Source organism: Elephantulus edwardii, unplaced genomic scaffold, assembly GCF_000299155.1.
Source record: "Elephantulus edwardii isolate Elephantulus edwardi_28Jun2011 unplaced genomic scaffold, EleEdw1.0 scaffold00061, whole genome shotgun sequence".
Classification (NCBI taxonomy): Eukaryota; Metazoa; Chordata; class Mammalia; order Macroscelidea; family Macroscelididae; genus Elephantulus; species Elephantulus edwardii.
The window spans coordinates 7,202,699-7,222,360 of NW_006399811.1; the positions used below are offsets into that span (position 1 = coordinate 7,202,699).

Below are 19,662 nucleotides of genomic sequence, written 5' to 3' on the forward strand. Positions count from 1 at the left end.
TAATAGTAATGATAATAATAAATATCTTGCCTCTGTAAATCCTATGAACTTGGAGAAACAGTGAAAGTTATAGTGTTCAGGTCTTTCGTTCATAGGGTCGCTATGAGTCATCTACGATTCGACAGCACTTAACAACAACAATGATAATAGGGCACTATGGTAGCCTAGTGGCAAGAAGCTGTGCTGCAGTCCCAAAGGCACGTGATTTGAATCCACGAGCTACTGTGAGGGAGAAGGATGGGCAATCTCCTCCCATGCTATTTATTGACTTCTGCTGAAAACCTGCCAGTGGGTCAGCTATGGATTGTCTCCAGCTTGACAGTACACACAGCAACAGCAGTTTCTTACCAACCAACAGCTATAATAGTTCACCATAACTTAACTATTACTATACTAAGAATTAGCCTGTAACTAAATCTTCCAAAAGGAGCCCTGGTGGTACAGTTAGCTTGACTGGTTCACCAGAGGTTTAGTAATCAAATCTGTTTGCCACTCTGTGGGAGAAAAATGTAGCAATCTGCTTCTGTAAAAGATTGACAGCCCTGGACAGCCTATGGAGCGGTTCTGCTTTGCCCTTTTAGATCATTATGAGTTGGAATCACTCCATGGCAATGGGCTTGTTGTTTGTTTTTGTTTTGGGGTATTTTATGTTTTGTTTTTAGATCTCCCAGTCACAGAACAATGTGATTCAGAGAATGGTGAGCAAGAGCTGCCGTGAGGTTAAAAATATATTTAAACTGTAAATATGTAAAAACATTACAAAATATATAGATATTTGAAGACAACTTTATCTCATATTCTGAATGGAAATAAAATTTCAAGAAGACAGAAAGAGGAGAAATTTGTAGCAGAACAGCAAATGAATAATCAGGTCTTTGATCAACTTGAGATATGATTAATTACCACCACAGGCACATTTACTTGACTAAGCAGCGTCTTCATCATTTATATTTAAATTTTATTTCAGACCGATAGAAGTTAAAATGTTGCAACTCATAGCAACCCTGTGCACAATAGCTCTGAACCCTCCTCTCTCTTGAGCCAACTTCACTATTGTCTCTGACACACCTACCCCATTACCTCAGTCCCCTGAGTCAATCCATCTCATCCAGGGTCTTCCTCTCTTGCATTGTCCCTCCACCCTTCCAAGCACTTATTTAGAACCAAACAAACAATAAAATGAAATGCTATTAGTATTTTTATTAAAATCTGAATATATCAATATGTTCATTATTTAAACTCTTACTTAACTTGGCCTGCCTTCTTGTTGATTATACTCTTTGTGGTTGAAATTAATGATGGTAAGTTTAAGCATTCTGGTGTTAAAAACATTAATGGCTTAGAGTAAGATATCATTGCTCTTTAGTTGCTCAATATTCAGGAGGTATAAAGGACTTTTCCTTTTAACCACTTTATCTCTGGGTAGTGTAAATGGTTAACCAAACAGCTACTAACCTAAAGGTTGGTGACTTGAATCCACTCTGGATTCTCTAAGGAAAGCCATGGCAGTCGTCATCTGAGAAGTCTCCAGCATGAAAACCCTATGCCTGTAGTCTGACTCTACAGCCCCTGGGATTACCAGGAATCTGAAACATCTTAATACCAGCTGGTTTGGTTTGTTTAGTTTTGTTAATCACAGTGTACAATTTACATATACTAAGCTATGCCCTTTTAAGGAACAAAACAAAGATTCTTACCACTGGACTAAGAGGCAACATCATGGTGGATGGTGAAGAGATTGAAACTATTAACAACTTCATCTGACTTGGATCCACAGTTAACACCCTTGATACCAGCAGTCAAGATATCAGGAGACATATTGCACTGGGAAAGTCTACAATTAGGGACCCCTCCAAATTATTGAGGAGTAATGATGTCAGTTTGAGGACTGAGGTGCATCTGATTCAGGCTATAGTCTTTCCAATCCCTTGCTATGCATCTGAGAGCTGGATAACGAATACAGATGACAGAAGAACTAATGCCTTTGAGTTGTGGTACTGGAGAAGAGCACCGAACATCCATGGACGGCCAAAAGAACAAATAATATGTCTTGGAGAGGATCCAGCCAGAGTGCTCTTTGAAAGCAAGGATGATGAGGCTTCATCTCACATACTTTGGACATGTTGCTAGGAGAGGCTATTCCTTGGAGAGAGACACAATGCTTGGAGGGGTGAAGGGTCAGTGAAGGAGAGAAAGACCCTCAACCAAGTGGATTGATACAGTGACTGCCTCAGCGGGGTCTAGTGTGTCAGGAAATGTGAAGATGGTACAGGATAGAACAGGGTTCAGATCTGCTGTTTATAGGATCACTGAGAGTTATACTCAACTCGACAGCACCTAACAACATGCTCTTGTAAAGTGTACAATTCAGTGACTTTTGATAGATTACTGTGCACCCATTGAAACCACTAACACAGTCATGATATTATGAATATCATGAATTATGATCACCATCAAAAATGTTCTTCTACCCCTGAGCAGAAGAGTTGAAATAGTGATTCTTACTTCTCCAACTCTATACTGTTGGGCTGCCCCAGTTGTAGAGTCCACTGATTCGTAAAATGATTAAAGTTCAAGTAATTTGGTATATGCCTTCTATTTTTCATCCTAAGTGCTTGAGTATCCAGTAAATATATATTTAAAGAAATCTGGTGGCTTAGTGCATTAATTAGTGCTACTAATCAAAGAATCGGTGGTTCCACTCCACCAGCTGCTTCACAAAAGAATGATGAGCAGTCTTTTCCCATAAAGATTTACAGCCGCTGAAACCTAATAGAGGACTTGGAATTAATTTGATGAGAAATATTTTATTTCATACAATATTTAAAAATATGTGATAACCCACTTCAAATAAAATCTAACAAACATTAAAGTTATACATCAAATATTTTAAGACTGCTGGGGAATGAAGCAGCCATTTATTCAGAGCTTTATGTCTTAGACTTCCCTTTCCCCTGAATGAGTGGCTGCTTGGATGAGGGGAACATAACTAGCTAGACAGGTAGCCTCAAAAATGAGTTCTGAGTGATGAGGTCAAGAAATTCCATGTTGATATAATGAACCAATTTGTAATATATATTGAACACTTAATATGTGCCAGAAGCAGTCAGACACTGGTCATAAACAAAAATTGACACTGTCCTTGGTCTTATGGGCTTAAAATTTTTTAGAAAAACAGACATTAATAAAGTAATTATAGAAATAAATGTGATTACAGGAAAAAGTACTGAGAAGAAAAGACATGACACAGTTAGTGTGGAGCTCGGGGACATTGGGTGTTGTTGATCAGGGAAGGCTCCAGAGGAAATGATTTATGAACTACAATCTTAAGGATCTTAGGAATTAACTTAATAACTATGGGGGCAGGAACGAGGGCGGGAGTGCAGCAGAACTAAGACCAGCATATGCAGGAGTCTTTGTGGTGAATAGAGAACATTGTGTTAGAAAGGGCTAGCAGACTTGGTGTATTCAACAACCTAAAATGGACCAGGAGGAGCAGAGTATAGAGAAAGTCGTGTGAGATTGAAGCTATAGAATAGGCATAAGTCAGAGAACAGAGAGACATCAAAGGTACAATGGGAAATCTTTGAACTACTTTTAAATTTAAGAATGGAGACGTGCCTAAAATTCTAACCTGACTACCTTTTTCTTCACTCAAATAAATTTGGTAGTTTTCATTTTAAACCAGTGTTTTCAGGCTCTCTCATTTCCTCAATCTCTTCTAATACATATTTATTCTGTTGCTTTCTGCTTGCTTGAACATTATTTTAACAGGATTTTTTGACTGATTTGGTGATGTCTGAGGTGGATCGGTGTGGAGAGCATGATGTCTTGATCTTCAGAGAGAATACAATTGCCACCAAATCCATTGAGGAATACCTCAAATTGGTGGGACAGCAGTATCTTCATGATGCATTAGGTATGAAGGAGAAAACGTTTCTTTTATTTGTCTTTAAATTTGAAATTATTTCACCCTTACAAGACAAGTGAATACTGAGTTCAAATTCTGTGTTACTTCATTCTGTCTGACTAGAATGTTAAGGTTTGAGTATCAACTGTAAGAAATCTCTGCAGCTTGCTAATGGGGGAACAATGGATTATCACATACAACAAGGTCAGAAAGACCATTAGCATGTGTTCTACCCTTAAACCCCAAGTTCCTAGATTCTAGGATACACAATAAAACTAATGGGTATGTATCACTGCTCAAGATCTGAGATAAGATGAAGGGATATGGTGGCTGCAACAGTGGACTCGGGACATGGCTGATTGTGATTCTCAATGATTTTGAGAATGGCTGAGCACTAGGCAGTGTTTTAGATTAACTGTGAATGAGAACTAGCTCTGCAATGCCTAATGAAAACAGCATTGTCTTTTAAGAGGCAATGATGAAGCATCTCCGGTCACATTCTCCATTCTGTGCCATAGAGTGAATATTTATTGACTACTAACTTCTGAAAAATCAAACATTAACATTCTGTAATTCAGTGAACTGAACAGACTTTCCAGAGGATATAATTTCTAAAATGAAAAGTGGCTATAAGTTCTTTGACAGGACATTGAAGAGTTAAGCAGCTAATTAGTTCAGTGGGACTTGGAAATGAGTTCATTGAACATGGGAAGGAATTCTACTAAATCCACAAAGTTCTCTGTTAATATTTCTAACCCAAGGAAAAGTGGCTGCTGCTAACAGAAGTGTAGACAGTGTAATTGGAAAACATTCTGAAGACAGGGACTGTATTGTCCTTGTCCTTCTTAACTCTTCATATTTCTAGTTAGCCTTAACATCCTAGACTTTGAATGGTTTATGTTTTTCCTCTTATATTTGGCTTTTGTGGCAAATACTCTATTATTAAAAGAATTTTCCACTTGTGTCCTGTGGTCAATGCAAATTGATACTTATTTAATAGTAGTTTCAATATTTACCTAAGTATCAATATTAAGGTAAGTATCAATATGGCTCAAGAAAATAATTTGTAACTTGTCAAAGACTAACCCTGAAGAACTACGGATTTTTCAGCTGTCAAAGAGTCATTCACTATATGATCCAGCCCTTGCTGTAGCAGAAGTCTTTAGTAATGTAATTTAGAAGAATTTCGTAATAAGGATTAAATGTAAAAATTCACAGAGAAGTTTCAGTAAACTGAAAAATTAAATTAGTAAGTATAGCTGAGCACTCTAAATAATTAAAAATTTTACAGTATTCTATACACTTTGGGCAAAAGTAGATCCTATTTCCAGATTGCCTAAAGAATTCTCAGAATTGAGTTTAAAATTGCCAATCATTTTAACTTATCTAGATTAAAGCATTACTATTTACCAAATGAGGCTGCCTGGTTTAGACTTTTTTTTTGTTAGCCCTTTTATCTTTCTAGTTAAAATCAGATAGTATCCTGATGTGTTGTGAAATGCAAATACCATCTCAGAGAAAAGAAGTACACAGTCACCTGGTTTCTACCCTTGGTGATAAAGGGAAATTTCAGCAGTATCAAATCCATACACTTTGACCTATTCCTATGTGTGAAATTTTTATGCTGGGTAGTAATGAGTAAATAGTTAAATAGAAAACACCTCACAAACCTTCTGGGCATGCACTTACAGGTTAACAACATGGTGAATACCTTCTTTGGTTCTATTTTGTTTTTTTCCCCAAAGACAAAAGAGCAATCTTAAATTATTTTAAAATTTTGGATTGAATTTTTTTGAAACCTAACCTAGCTATACTTTATAAAAGTACTAGGAAGTTTTCTGATTAAAAGAATCTCATGACATTTGTTCCATACAGTAAAATAGTTTGGCAGAAGAGCACACCATAAAACCCTAATGTACCTTTTTAGTATATTTGCAATTTGACAGCTCAGCACTGAATAGAATAGAATAGTTTGTTATTCTATTGCCCCTTCTTTGATAGCTCGTGTTTGCACAAACACATTTACATAAACTTTTATTTGCTTGCTCAATTTTCTAATTTTCTTACTCTGGCTTTTTTTCTGCCCAGATGGTTCATTTGTCCTAACTTATTAGTATTTCATTTTCCTCCTTTCTGTCTCTTGCTTGCTTTTTTCAAACTTACCCCTATGAAAGTTCTGGAGTTCTGTATCGTTCACAAATTTTAGGAGCAAATACGGACGAAGGATAAAAACATAACTCCTATAAGCCCTGAGAACAGAGTCTTACTGGTCATTCTTTCCTGAGAAAAGAAGTTTTTCTTCAGTCTTACTCCTTTTACTTTTTTGCATTACCCAAAATTTCAACAATTCTACTTACTGTTTTCATTTTATTGTGTATTAAAAAGCTATCAAGTATTCACACTTTATTATAAATTATTGGAAAGTTAAACAATTTTAGAGATGGAATACTGTGGAGAATCCCACCTCTTCTGGGGGTCTTGGAGGTATAAAAGGTCACTAAGGACGCAGTAGGAAGTAGAATAATTAGAGTGAGCGTTCAGGAGAGGGCCCTCCACCTACTTTTGAAAAGTTAGCTTTATGAGCACCATCCCTGAGTGAAAAACGAAATTCAAATTCCCTTGCTCTATTTTTGCTTACCCATTCCTCCTACGTTATACAGTCTTCAGTTCCCACATGCCTGACTCAGAATGATCGTACCATTATCCTATGTGTATATATGAAACCATTTGCCATGTATAATATTGTTCCTTAAAAAAAATAATAACACCTGTCACAGAAGCACACAATCTATGCTTCTAAAAAAAAAAAAATCTTTGCTTCTGTGGTGAATCAAAGCCTAGATGAATGGATAAATGAAGGGGTGAAATGCACACAGTCTCAAAACAACTGATTTGAAATTGCATTTTTAAAAATTTTATTGTCTAACTAACATATAACTAATACATAAGCAGAAATTTGTCATTTTAACAGTTTTTAAGTGTACAGTTTAGTGGCATTAGTTACATTCACCATATTGTAAAATCATCATCTTATTTTGAAAAGTTTTTCATCATACCTCCAAAAATTAATTTTGGGGACCAAATCATTAATTTTAATTAGGGAATGAGTGCATTATAATGTCATAAAGAGGGGCACAGCCATGGTAAAATATCCTCCAGGTTTAAATTTTCATGTTGGTTTTGCATTTACCTGTACTGCCACTCTTCTTATCAATTAAATAAAAATCACTATATTTGCTTGCTCAATTTTCTAGTTTTTCTCCATTACCCATTATCCATTTTTTTACACCCAGATGGTTCATTTTTTTCCTAACTTCAGCTCTCTCTCTGCCTTTCTGTTACTTGCTTGCTTTTCTCATCTCACCCCGTGCATGATCTGGTGTTCTGTATAATCAGCACATTTTGGGGGACAAATTCCTTTACATATTTTAATTGCAAATTGCATCAGGGAATTCTTTTCTCCTCAAAACTAGATGATTATTTCTTTGTGGAAATTGTTTTGTAGGCGTCTGAAATTATCTGTAGCTTTGTCCCATGCAGATTCCACTTGGAGTTAAGCACAAAGCAGGGCCATTGTTGCCAGAGTAACTAGCTTCAGCCTTCTCAGAAAATAGAAACATAATAGAAAATAATAGTCCTACTAAAACATTTTACAGACAGAGAATTGTTAAGTCCAGAAAGCTATTTTGGGGGTTTTTTTGGGTTTTTTTTCTCTTCTCACCCTCTAATTGGCTTTCTTGGTTCTCATTTCCTTCTGCATTTTGTTTTTGTGTATCACTGTTCTCTGGACACATAACAGGCTTTAGTTATTTACAACATGTGAATTGTTCATATTTAGCATATACTCTAACCTGAGGAATTCAAGTGTGAACAAGTCTTTTAAGAAGATAATTTGAAAAGCCCTTGGATATGCCATTTCTGGTCTCATATTTAGATTTATTGAACCCTCTTCTCACCGACCTTTTTACCTACTCTCAGGGTTAACTTGTTTACTTATTCAGCCTTTTCTTTGGAGTCTTACTCATGTATGAGAACCTGGTTATTCAAACTCTGAAAAAGCTGAAACCAACAAGTCTTGTTTATATCTAGTAAATACTAGCAAGGAACAGAGCCTTGTCTTGTTCTCAATTGTCCTCAGCATAGCAGAGCTATGACTAATTGTAGTATCAGTGAAACTGTTGTGAAACTCACTTTTGCCTTAAAGCAGTCTCTTACTTTTCCAAGAAAACTCTATACAACTTTATCTCAAATTATTTTTTTTGTAAAATGTTTTATTTTAATAGTGATTTTAATGAAGTTTACAGAAAAGTTAGATTTTCATTTATTCATTGTTGCACATTTCCCCCTCTCCCTTCCTTCCCCCCTCCCAGTTCACTCTTTTTTTTAAAAAAAAATATTCATTCATTGTTGCACAATTACCTCCCTTCCCCCAGTCCTCTTTGCAATGTACTCATTCTGGACTGTTACCCAAATTATTAGGAACTTTTATTTTTTCTTTTAGTATAGCAAAGTACTTTCTTTTTAAATATACATGTTAAATTTTTAAGACTTAAGTTATAAAAATAGTTTTATATAACCATTCTTTTTAATACAATTTTTCATTTTTATTGTGATTTTAACAAAAGTTTATAGAAAAGTTAAGATTTTTATTTATTCATTGTTACACATTTTACCCTCTCCTTTCCTTCTGCCTCCCCCAGTTGACTTTTTTGTTTTTTTAAATACTCATTCATTGTTAAGTAATTACTTTCCCGCAGTCCTCTTTGCAATGTACCTCATATTCTGGGCTGTTGTTGTACATATAATGCCTAATCATATATTCCTTTTAAGCAGTTATTTCCTTGATCTGTTCCAGTGCAGTTATTCTTATCCTAACCCCTCATATCAGACCTGCTTTATAGCAGTGGTACAATGCAGTATTTGTCCTTTTGTGACCCAGCATAATGTCTTCCAGGGTCACCCATGTTGGGTAATGTCTTACAAGTTCATTGTTTTTCAGTGCTGTGAAGTATTCCATTTTATGAATATACCATAGTTTTTCTATCCATTTATTTATAGATGGGCACTTGCGTTGCTTCCATCTCTTTGCTATTGTAAATAATGCAGCAATAAACATGGGTGTGCATATATATATATATATATTTGTATTCCCAGTAGTGGAATTGCTAGGTCACATGATATTTCTGTTTCCAACATTTTGACAAGGCATCAAACCACCTTCCATAGTGGTTGTACCATTTTACACTCCCAGAAGTAAATAAAGGTTCCAGTGTCTCTACAACTTCACCAGCATTTGTTGTCTACCACTCTGTTGACCTTTGCTATTGTTACTGGTTTGAGATGATGTCTCATAGTTGTTTTAATTTGCATCTCTCTAAGAGCTAGGGATTTTGAACATTTCTTCAAGTGTTTGTTTGCCATCTGAATATCTTTTTTGGTGAAGTGTCTATTCATATCCTGTGCCCCTTTTGTGATTGGGTAGTTTGCATTTTTTTTGTTGTTGAGGTCTTGCAATATTCTATAAATTTTAGATGTAAGTCCCTTATCAGATATGTCATCACCAAATATGTTTTTCCAATGTATGGCTTTCCTTTTTACCCTGTTGGAGAAGCTTTTTGATGTGCATCTTAGAAACTTCTTATTCCTTTTCTTTTTGTCTTTTACATCTTCCATAGACTCTCATCCTATTGTTTTTGCTATTAAGTGCTCTATTGTTTTTGCTATTAAGTGCTTTTGAGTCATAGGAGACTCAGAGCAACCCTATGAATGAAAAACCTAACACTTGTATAACTTTCATCATTTCTCTAAGTTCATAGAGTTTCCAGAGGCAAGCTATCTCGGAAGTGGATGCCACTCCAGCTTCCAATTGCTATGGCTAAACAAGATGAGATCAGAATCAGTAGCTAACTTATTTCCTCAGTTATCATGGCCATAAACCAGAAATAATTTTTGCTAATTATAAAAGTAATTTTTGTTCTTTTTTAAGGAAGAGGAAAAATACTTGATGAAAAGCCTTTGAGATGCAATTTCAAGGAATTAAAAACAAAGAGCATACTTCTTGGAAGTGATTTAGTGATTTAAACCTTAGTAATCAGTCCTAAAGAAATGCCAGATCATTATTAAGTGAATAAGACTTGTGCATATGTTGTACAAGACAATGTACTGCTATCACTCAAGAATTGGCAGTCTAACTGGGAACTAAGATCAGGATGCATACTTTGGGTTTTTTTGTTTTGTTTTGTTTTCCTTTTTTTATTATTATTATTAAATTTTATTAGTTTCAATGAACATTCACAGGGATTATGGGCTTTCACTCCTTCATTGCCGCACCATTCTCTCCACCCTCCTCCCCAGTTTGTTCTTCTTCCCCGCCATCCGAATGTCTGTTTTAATTGTCCAATTGCCACAGTGCTTGTCAAAGTCAGTTCTGATTAATCTCCTTTGTCGGTGTGTCCTTTGCCATTCCCTATCACTCCTCCCTGAGAGAGACTTCACCCTGATTCATAAGGAAAAGGGGATGGCGTATTCTCTTAGCTACTTCCTGCTGAAAAGGGACGCTGTGGGTTTCAGGGTGAAGATCTTCACTCACTACTCTAAAGGGCCCCTTTGGCAGTAGGAAACACATAGACTATTATGGAGATTGATTTTGGAATTTAGATGCACTCTTATTGATTGTGCTTGGCCGTACATGTTCATATCCTTGAAGATGTGTCATGGGGGTGTTGCAACCTAGAAGACACAAATTTGACTAACAAGTTATAAGTACATGAGTCAAAAATTATGGAAAAGTAAAAGAAAGGATTCTTTCATTGTTTTACAAACCCTCCCCCAGGTCCCCTCCACCATGTAGCCCTTGCTCTAGACTCCTGTGATGTCAGAAATACCTAGTCACATATCTCTTTTAAACAGTTTTCTCCCTCCTCTGTTTCAGTGCAGTATACATTATTGAACCCATCTTACTCAGTCTCTCCCCAACCCCGAGGTTAGTCGCATTCTACAACAGTGGCATCATGTAATATTTGTCCTTTTGTGACTGGGATATTTCACTCAGCATAATGTTCTCCAGAGTCAACCATTTTGAATAATATTGCATGAGTTCCTTGTTTTTTAATAGGATGCATACTTTGGGGGGAAAAAAAACAACAACAACAAAATACAACTCTATGTTTTTCAGTTGGAACAGACTCATAGCTGCCCTTCCAACACGTGTTTGGGAAACTGTAAATCACACAGGAAGAGATTGCCCATTTTCTCCCTTGGAGCCAAGTTGTGGATTTGAACTGCCAGAGAGGTTCCACTTTGGAGTTAGCAGTGCAGCATTCTACAGAGCACTCCTCCCATATGTAGATAGAGAGATAGGCATTTGAAACAATATAGTTTTTTGATAGGAATAACATATTACTTTAAAAATTAGTTTTGAAACAGAAACACTTGTTTTCTCTCAGTCTGGCACAATAACTATTTTCAGATTTTGCACTGCTAACCTAAAAGCGGATAGTTCAAATCCACCATTAGCTGCATGGGAGAAGAGTAGATAAATCTCTTCCTGTATGATGTACAATCCCCAGAAACCTGGTGGAAGATGAGCCATGAGTCAGTTCTGACATTGTGTCAAATGAGTTTCAAGGTCTTTGGAGCAAGAGGGTGTTGGAGATTTTGTTTGCTTATAATTAAGGCTTTATCATTAACATAAGGAATAGATTCCATTGACCTGGATTATTTTGTCAACAGCTATTGACCACCTTCTACACCAGGTAGAATTTTAGCCCTGAAATCTTAGATAGTGTTGAAAGTAAGATTCAACCAATAAGATAGGAAAGATCTGGAATACCCCCTTCACATTATATTCTCAATCCCTCTTAATTTATTTATTATTATTATTATTATTATTACTACTACTATTATCATCATCATTATTATTATTACTTTTAGTCCTGAAAGTACCAGAGTAACTCCCACCATCACTGGTAGAATGAATTAACTTGCTTTTTTATAGCTACTTAATATTTGAAGCTCAGATTACTCTTAGCAATGATATTTGACATACTTTTCCAGACCAGACTCCCTGTGTTCCTAAGAATACCATTTGTTTGCAGTTTGTTTTTGGGCACTCAGTAGTTTTTCTTAACAAACCACAGAGAAATAAAGTTTATTCAAGCAATATCTTGTTAACTATCTGAGAGACCTATTAAATTAGCTTCCTTGAAGTAATGTGTTCTAGACAGTAAAGTTGTTATTAATTTAAGTAGCAATGTAATCTCAAATTACTATTGAGTAGAAAAATTCTGTTTTCATAATAAAGTACCTTTCCCACACTCTTTTCACTAAAGTGATAAGATTATAAAACTTAGACATGTTTCCCTTAAATATTGACTTTCTGTTAATTTATTTTTAATTAAGGTTTTTTTAAAAAATGCAAAACCACATTATTTTGCCTTCCAAGTGTTTTTAAGTGCCAAAAGATGTGTATGATTTGTGTATGTATTCAAATAACATGTAAAGGTATCTGCACTTTTTTATAATAGGCTTTTAAAGCAGTACTTTACATATTTTATTTCTAATAACTTTTGATGTGGATATTATTAACTTATTTTAAAGGTACTATTTTATATAGATTATTGGAGGGCCCTCTGGTGACCTAGTGGGTAAAGAATTGCGCTACTAGGCCAAAGGCATACAGTTTGAATCCACCATCTTCTGAGAGGGAGAAAGATGAGCAGCCTCCTCTTATGTGATTTACAGCCTCTGAAAATCTGCTGGATGGTCAGCCTTGAGTCAATTCTGAGTTGATGACACATAACAACAATACAGAATAATGTTCCTAAATGAGTGCTCAGATATTTTTATGTGTAGATACAGGTGTTTATTTAAATAATCTTGGACCTATTTTAATCAGTATTAGAAAATAGGTAATACAGATACATAAAAGAGCTTTGATTATGTGGTGAATTAAGTATCCAACCACTAGCTGATGGCACAGTGATTTAAATCCATCAGCCAGCCACTCTGTAGGAGAAGATAAGACAGTCTCTTCAGAAAAGATTTAAAGCCTTAAAAACCCTACAGAGCAGCAATTCTACCCTGCCCTGTAAAGTCACTCTAAGTCAGACTCTCCTTGACTGCAGTGATTATTAATACATAACATACAAGTATATCTGTATGTATGATATATCTAAATACATAACAGCAGATCTGATGATGGTGGGTAATGGTTAACCAGTTGATAATACAAGGAGTTCATGGACTGTGTGGTTGACAACGGCTCTCATCTGTTCCTGTAGAAAACTAGAAAGAAATCGCATGAGGCAAGGACCAAACATTAGGATTTAAAAAATTCTTTTAAGAGGTCTGAGGAAGGCACATAAGGAAACTTTAGTCTGATTGGTTTGAAAGCAGCGGTAAGCTGAGTTGCCACAGATGAAGTATACTTTTTAAGTAGAACATTGAGTGTTATTATTTGACAAGGAAAGGGTGTGATTACAATAAGAGGAGCAAATATTGCTTACTGCTTTTGTGCTGTTAATTGAAAGTAGGCAGGTAACATTTGAGGTAGGGAAAAGGATTACATTGTCTGCTAACTGACCTATAAGAGTTATTACCCACCATCGTCATATCTTCCAACTCTGCTGCCTAAAATCAACAGCCTTTCCCTCCTTTAGATGGTTGCACCCATTCAACAGGGAGTAGTTACAAAAGAAAACTTCAACGACCCAAATCATATAACAAAAGGCTGAATTGTTAGGACTGCAGAGCTGCTCTCCTTCCCTGTCCCTAGAATAGCCACAGTTATGATCAAAGCAGTATTTGCAACTCTGTTTATCTCTTTTAGAGCTGCAAAACTATTTCACCTCCCTTACCATGAATAACCATGTACCAACCTACTCCTTTATCTTGTAGCAAGAAGTTGTAAACATCCTAACTCCCCGATTTCCTTGTAAGACAATATGTAACTCCACTCTTAACGTTAAGTAGCTGCTGGTCTCTACTTTAGAGTCAGCCCAGCAGTTTCTTCTCAATAAACTGTCTTTCTTGGCCTGAAAAAAATAAGAAAATAAATATATAACAGCAAACATATTCTTTTACTTGTGTTATTGGTTAACACAAGCCAAGTTTAAAAAAGTTGTATTAAAGAGAGAATAATATATCCATTTAAAAAAATGTAAAAACAATCCAAAAAATATACAAATGACTTCTTGTGTGTTGTCAAGTCAGAAACCTTCAATGCGTTATCAGAGATGTTAATCATTCAAGAGGAGATTGCCCATCTTTCTCCTGCAAGCAGCTCGTAGATTTGAATCATACGCCTTTGGGTTAGTAGTGCATTTCCTTTCTCACTAGGCCACCAGAGCTCATCACAAATTAATAAAGTATTAGAAACATCAGCAAAGATAAAGTTAGAGTGATTATTGAGTGAGGGTACTAAAGCTTAAGATATTATAATGGGGAAAATGGCTTTACAAAAGAATTTCTCACTCATATTAACTCATGGGTTTATGTATATTCATCCATGTTTCTGTCTTTCTCTCAGCAGGCATAAGTCAGTTTTTAAATTAATACATATCAATAAAGTGTATATAAATCAACTAATCCAGATTTTCCTTCAAATCTTTAAAAGATCCCCTCATGTTCTTCTATAAGTGTTAGGTTTTTAAAGTCTTTCCCATCCATCTCTGATAACCTTTTTGTCTCTGCATCTGGTTTGTGTTTTTTCTCAAGTCATCATAATATCTCCTTTTAAAAAACATCTATTGAAAGTTTAACTGGGCCCTAGTCCAAAATAATCTTTTAAGTTCTTAAGGTAGTCAGCTTTGCATGGAAGAGAAAATTCTCTTCAATTATGAGGTTATAGAATATTGGTCCTCAAAATAGAAATCCACTCTAGTTATAAAAAGACTAACTGATATACAAAACTTTCTTTTCTCTCTCTCTTCATATAGAGAGATTTATTGAATTGGATACAAAGAGACAAAACCAATTCTGAGACAAAATATTTAGAAATAATCTGAGTATAAAAGTCAAATTTGTATTTTATATTTTTTTGTGAAAGCATACTCTTTGAAAGATAGCCTCAATGTATTTCGTTTTGGCAAATGTTTTATGCATTCCATAGTTTGATAAGATAGAAGGTTTCTCAAGTCTGGATAAAGAATAACTCATGTGAAATAAGTTGTAATTCTTGAATTATCCCAAAGGATATCATAATTTGGAAAGAAATGTAGTATTCATGGAAAGGCAAGTCATAGAAAAGGAATTTGTAAAAAAAAAAAAAAGAAAAGGAATTTGTGGTTTATTTCCAGCAGCATTAGTGGGAACACTAATATCAGAAGCCTGATATCAATACATGGAGCTCTGGTGTCATACGCTGTAGGGAGCTGTACTGCTAATCCCAGAATGGCACCTGTCTAGGGTTCTAATCTCCTGGTAGCCCAGTGGGAAAAAGATGGGCAGTCTCCTCCAGAGAGATTTACAACCTCTAAAAACCCACTGGAAGGTCAGCTGAGTCTGTTATGACTCATTAACAGACAAAATATAAATTATAAGGCTCAGTGCCATTTATTTATTTATTTATTCATTCATTCATTCATTTATTAATTAATTACAGAGGTTTTGGATTTCCATTCATTCATTGCCACAGTTTTCTCCCTGCCTACCCCTCCCCACCAGCTCACTTCCCCCTCCGAAGAGAGAAAAAGAAAAAAAATTCCTTCATTAATATACAATTCCCACATCCCTTCCCCCCACCCCCACCCCAAGTACACTTCTCTATGCAACCGTAATTCTGGATTCCTGTGCTAACCATAATAGTCAATCATATATCACTTCTAATCTGTTCTTTCCCTCATCTGTTTCAATACAATATACATAATTCCGTTTTTTCTGTCATACCCCCACCCTGATATCAGACCCATTCTATAACAGTGGCACCATGCAGTATTTGTCCCTCTGTGACTGAGATATTTCACTCAGCATAATGTCCTCCAGGATCACCCACTTTGAATAATATTGCATGAGTTCCTTGTTTTTCAATGTAGTGCCATTTTTTAAGACATAAATGATACAAGCAGTCCGTGGATTACAGATGAGATCAATGCCTAAGTCTTTAAGAATTTATAATTCAATCAAAACAGGTGCATATGTGCTTTATTTAATCTTACTTGAGTGCAAGACAAGGCTCAAAGCCTTTCCAATAACTTAAGAACAAGTAAGGATGAAAAAAAATTAAAAATAAAACTAGTAAAGGTAATTGAAGTGAAGAGTGTTTTGAGTAGAGGTTCATTCAGTCATTTTAGAGTGAGGGTAAATTTACCTAATGTTAAAGGTAGAGTAGGAATTGTCTATAAATCTGACCTTTGTAACCCAGGGAGTGCTTGTAACAGATAACATGCTCTGTAGTTTGCAAAGAATTTTTAAATGCAGTCAGTCCTCAGAACTCCCCTATAACATGGGCATAGTGTACAGTGATGATGATGGTGGTCAATCTTTAGTCCATGGATTAAGAAAATAATTAAGAAGCTAAGCAATTTAACTATTAAATGACAGAAACTTCTTAAAGCCAGACTTCACTACTATAGCTCTTTATGCATATTGATATTATAAAATGACAATCTAGTCATATTAATGTTTTTGACAAAAAAAATCTCCCTTCAATTTTTCTAATCTTATATAATTAATCAAGAATCTTTCTGGTATAAAAATAATGGACTACTGAGTGACTTTAACCCATCAAGAAGTCCACAGTCTAAAATTTAGTGACACCACATTTTTTTTCTGTTTTCCTCTGTGTTTGGTATGGAAAACTTTACATTTGGGTACGTGAATGACATTTTTTAAGTTTGCTTAGCATTAATCAGATCCTTAGCTCCTGACAGTCTGAGTTAAAGAAACATCACTTCACCTAAACAATCAGCCTTCAAGTCATACTTGCTTTAGGTCATCTTCATTTCCATGGATAGTTTGAACAATATTTGAACAATTGGGTAAACTAACCATTTTAAGGTATTTGTTTTCTTTAGAACAAGAAAAACACAGATTCTTGGATGTGATGCATATCATTTTTTAGTCAGAATAGCTTTTTCTTAAAAGAATGGATGTTTGTTTCCTATTCCTAATCACAGCTTCAATAAAAATTACTTAGAGTTGAAAGCATTCATAAGAAAGTTGACATCAAAACTGATGGAACACAGTTATCTCTTCCAAGAATATCTCTCTTTATGAAACAGAATCAGTGGGTAAGCTGTTTTGGGAGATGCTAACAGCTATTTCTGGTACAGGTTCAATCACCTGTGGATTCTGCCACAATGTCGCCAGTAGAGAGAACAGCAGCCTGGGTTCTGAACAATGGGCAATATGAAGAGGATGTGGAAGAAACTGAGCAAAATCAAGATGAAGCCAAGCATGCTGAAAAGGTAGAAACCTAATCTGTGTTTATTTACATATTCATTGTAACAAATGAGAGCCCACTGACCCACTACCATGGAGTCTTCCCCCTCATACCAGACCAATAGGACAGAGTAGAATTGCTTCAAAGGATTTCTAAGAGTGCAGTCTTTACTGAAGCAGGCTGCCTCACCTTTCTCCCATGGAGCAGCAGGTGGATTTGAACTACAACACTTTTCGTTAGCAACTGAATGCTTTAACCATCATACCATCAAGACTCTGATAGGCCACTAATAGAGGTTATCTAGCTAAGGGCATAAACCTTTCCCCGTTTGCTTAGGGTTTATGTTAACCATCATGTAGTTAGTGATATCTTTGGGTGAATAGACTGGAAATGTCCATCATACTAAGTAGTTGAACTGTAACATTTTCTCTTTTTTTATAAAGTGATTTGCTTTGCTTTTGAGGATACCCAGCTGTTTATTTTTAGTCTCTTTAGCTGAATATTTAATGTTACCATGAAGTAGTTATTAGTCTGTAACCGAAGAGGACCAGACATCTTGTTTGTATCTTAGTAAGAATTTTTTTTTGCCTGTTAAAGATTTTAAAAATCCAGCCCTTTAGACAATTTTAAAAAACACATTAACTGTCTGTATTTTGAGTTTTACTTTCTTTTTAAAGAAAATTTGACATGTAATAGGATTATCCAGCCAGAACTCTGGCATCACATATGGCATTATTTCATCTAATTGACAAGACAACTAGCTGCTTCTTGCAAATTGGCATGACCCTGAATTACATTTATTGATGTCATCTACCTCTTAAAACTGTCACAAAACCTGTCATCTCTGACATTCTGGATTAACAAGTGTATTTTGGGAACCTGCTGGGTAAGCAGAAGTTAGTTGTCTAGTTGACCATTAAGTGAGGTAATTTTATGTAATAATAAATTGTGTTTTATAAATCACCATGCTTATTAATCATCACTATTAGTTATGAAGAATGTCAGTAGACTATCCATGAGAAAGCTTATACTTCTCACCTTACCTAGAAAATATGACTACAGCAACTTTAGTATAAGAAAGGACCATATAATGAATTGAATTAGGGAGAAAAACACCCACATATGTTCCAGGAAACAGTACCAAATATGTAGATGAGTTACGTGATGAGAAAGGTCAATGGCAATGGAAGTCGGTCCTAGAGAGCATCTGCGAAGACCTGGTATTGTAGTGCATCCTATACTGTGTTGCTAACAAAAGGTCTGGCAGGAGCAAGATGGACATCCTCCTCCTACAAATACTTGCAGACTCAGAAGCCTGATGGAGACTTGCCCAGAGTCAGAATCAACTCAGCAGTGGTGGGTTTGGTGTAGGTGGTTAAGAGAACATGTAGGTTGTTCTTTACTTAGTTAACACTTATAACCAGAATACTTCAAAATGTTACTGTTAGAGAAGAAGTAGCACTAGCCCACTCTGCCATGTACCCCACTCAGTAGCTTAATGCTGTAGTGATTGTTACTTTCTCTGAAGGACTGATCCTAGGAGAGAGCAAGAATAAGCCAGGATATGCCAGAAACCCTCCAGTGCAGGTGATGAGTTACAGATCATTCCTTTAGACAACTGGCATTTGACTCAAGTGATTTGTTAGGCTTTAAGTGCCTAGAAGTTATTTTAGAAGATGACCTTCTCCCATGTGATACCATCACAGATTGGACGTGGCTGGCAGCAGCTGGTAGTTTAATGTGGAGAGAGACACATAAATATGTAGATTGTGAATGTCATGTTGAGATTGAAGCTGTAATGTTAGGAGAAAGGTAAAGCTACCATAACATTTATGACTTAAAGGACATCAGTAACGCATGGAATGGCAGTTCAGACAGCAGTCCAGCTTAGAGTTGTTTTTGTGAAAAAGTAAATCGCTACATTCTACAACCAATAAAACGCCAATTTTTTAATTTTATTTTTTTTTTTTTACTTTTTTTCTGCGATGCCTCTTCTCTGTGCTAGTATGAACAGGAAATTTCTAAGCTAAAGGAGCGCCTGCGAGTATCCAGCAGGCGGCTGGAGGAGTATGAGCGCCGGTTGCTGGTGCAGGAGCAGCAGATGCAGAAGCTACTGCTGGAGTACAAGGTCCGGCTGGAGGACAGTGAGGAGCGGCTGCGCAGGCAGCAGGAAGAGAAGGACAGCCAGATGAAAAGCATCATCAGCAGGTGAGAGGGTCAGCTGGTGGGAGGTGTGGCCAGTAGGGGATACCAAGAGATGGGAATATAAGCAAAAGGATCTCAGTGGGAATGGCAGCAAAATCCCTCTTCAAGCCCGTGGAACCCTGTGGTACTCAATTCTTATGTGATGACTGACTGTATTTCTTAAAAC

The 19,662-nt window shown here is 36.0% G+C and overlaps 1 protein-coding gene across 2 annotated transcripts in view; it reads left to right on the forward strand.

Moving 5' to 3' along the window:
• Nucleotides 1–19,662, forward strand: part of RASAL2 (RAS protein activator like 2) — a 460,670-nt gene that overhangs the window by 433,222 nt on the left and 7,786 nt on the right. For both annotated transcript variants that reach the window (XM_006887716.1, XM_006887717.1), the window contains exons 15-16: nucleotides 17,182–17,316; nucleotides 19,297–19,499. In XM_006887716.1, coding sequence (XP_006887778.1) covers nucleotides 17,182–17,316; nucleotides 19,297–19,499 — 338 coding nt within the window. The remainder of the gene's footprint in view (nucleotides 1–17,181; nucleotides 17,317–19,296; nucleotides 19,500–19,662) is intronic.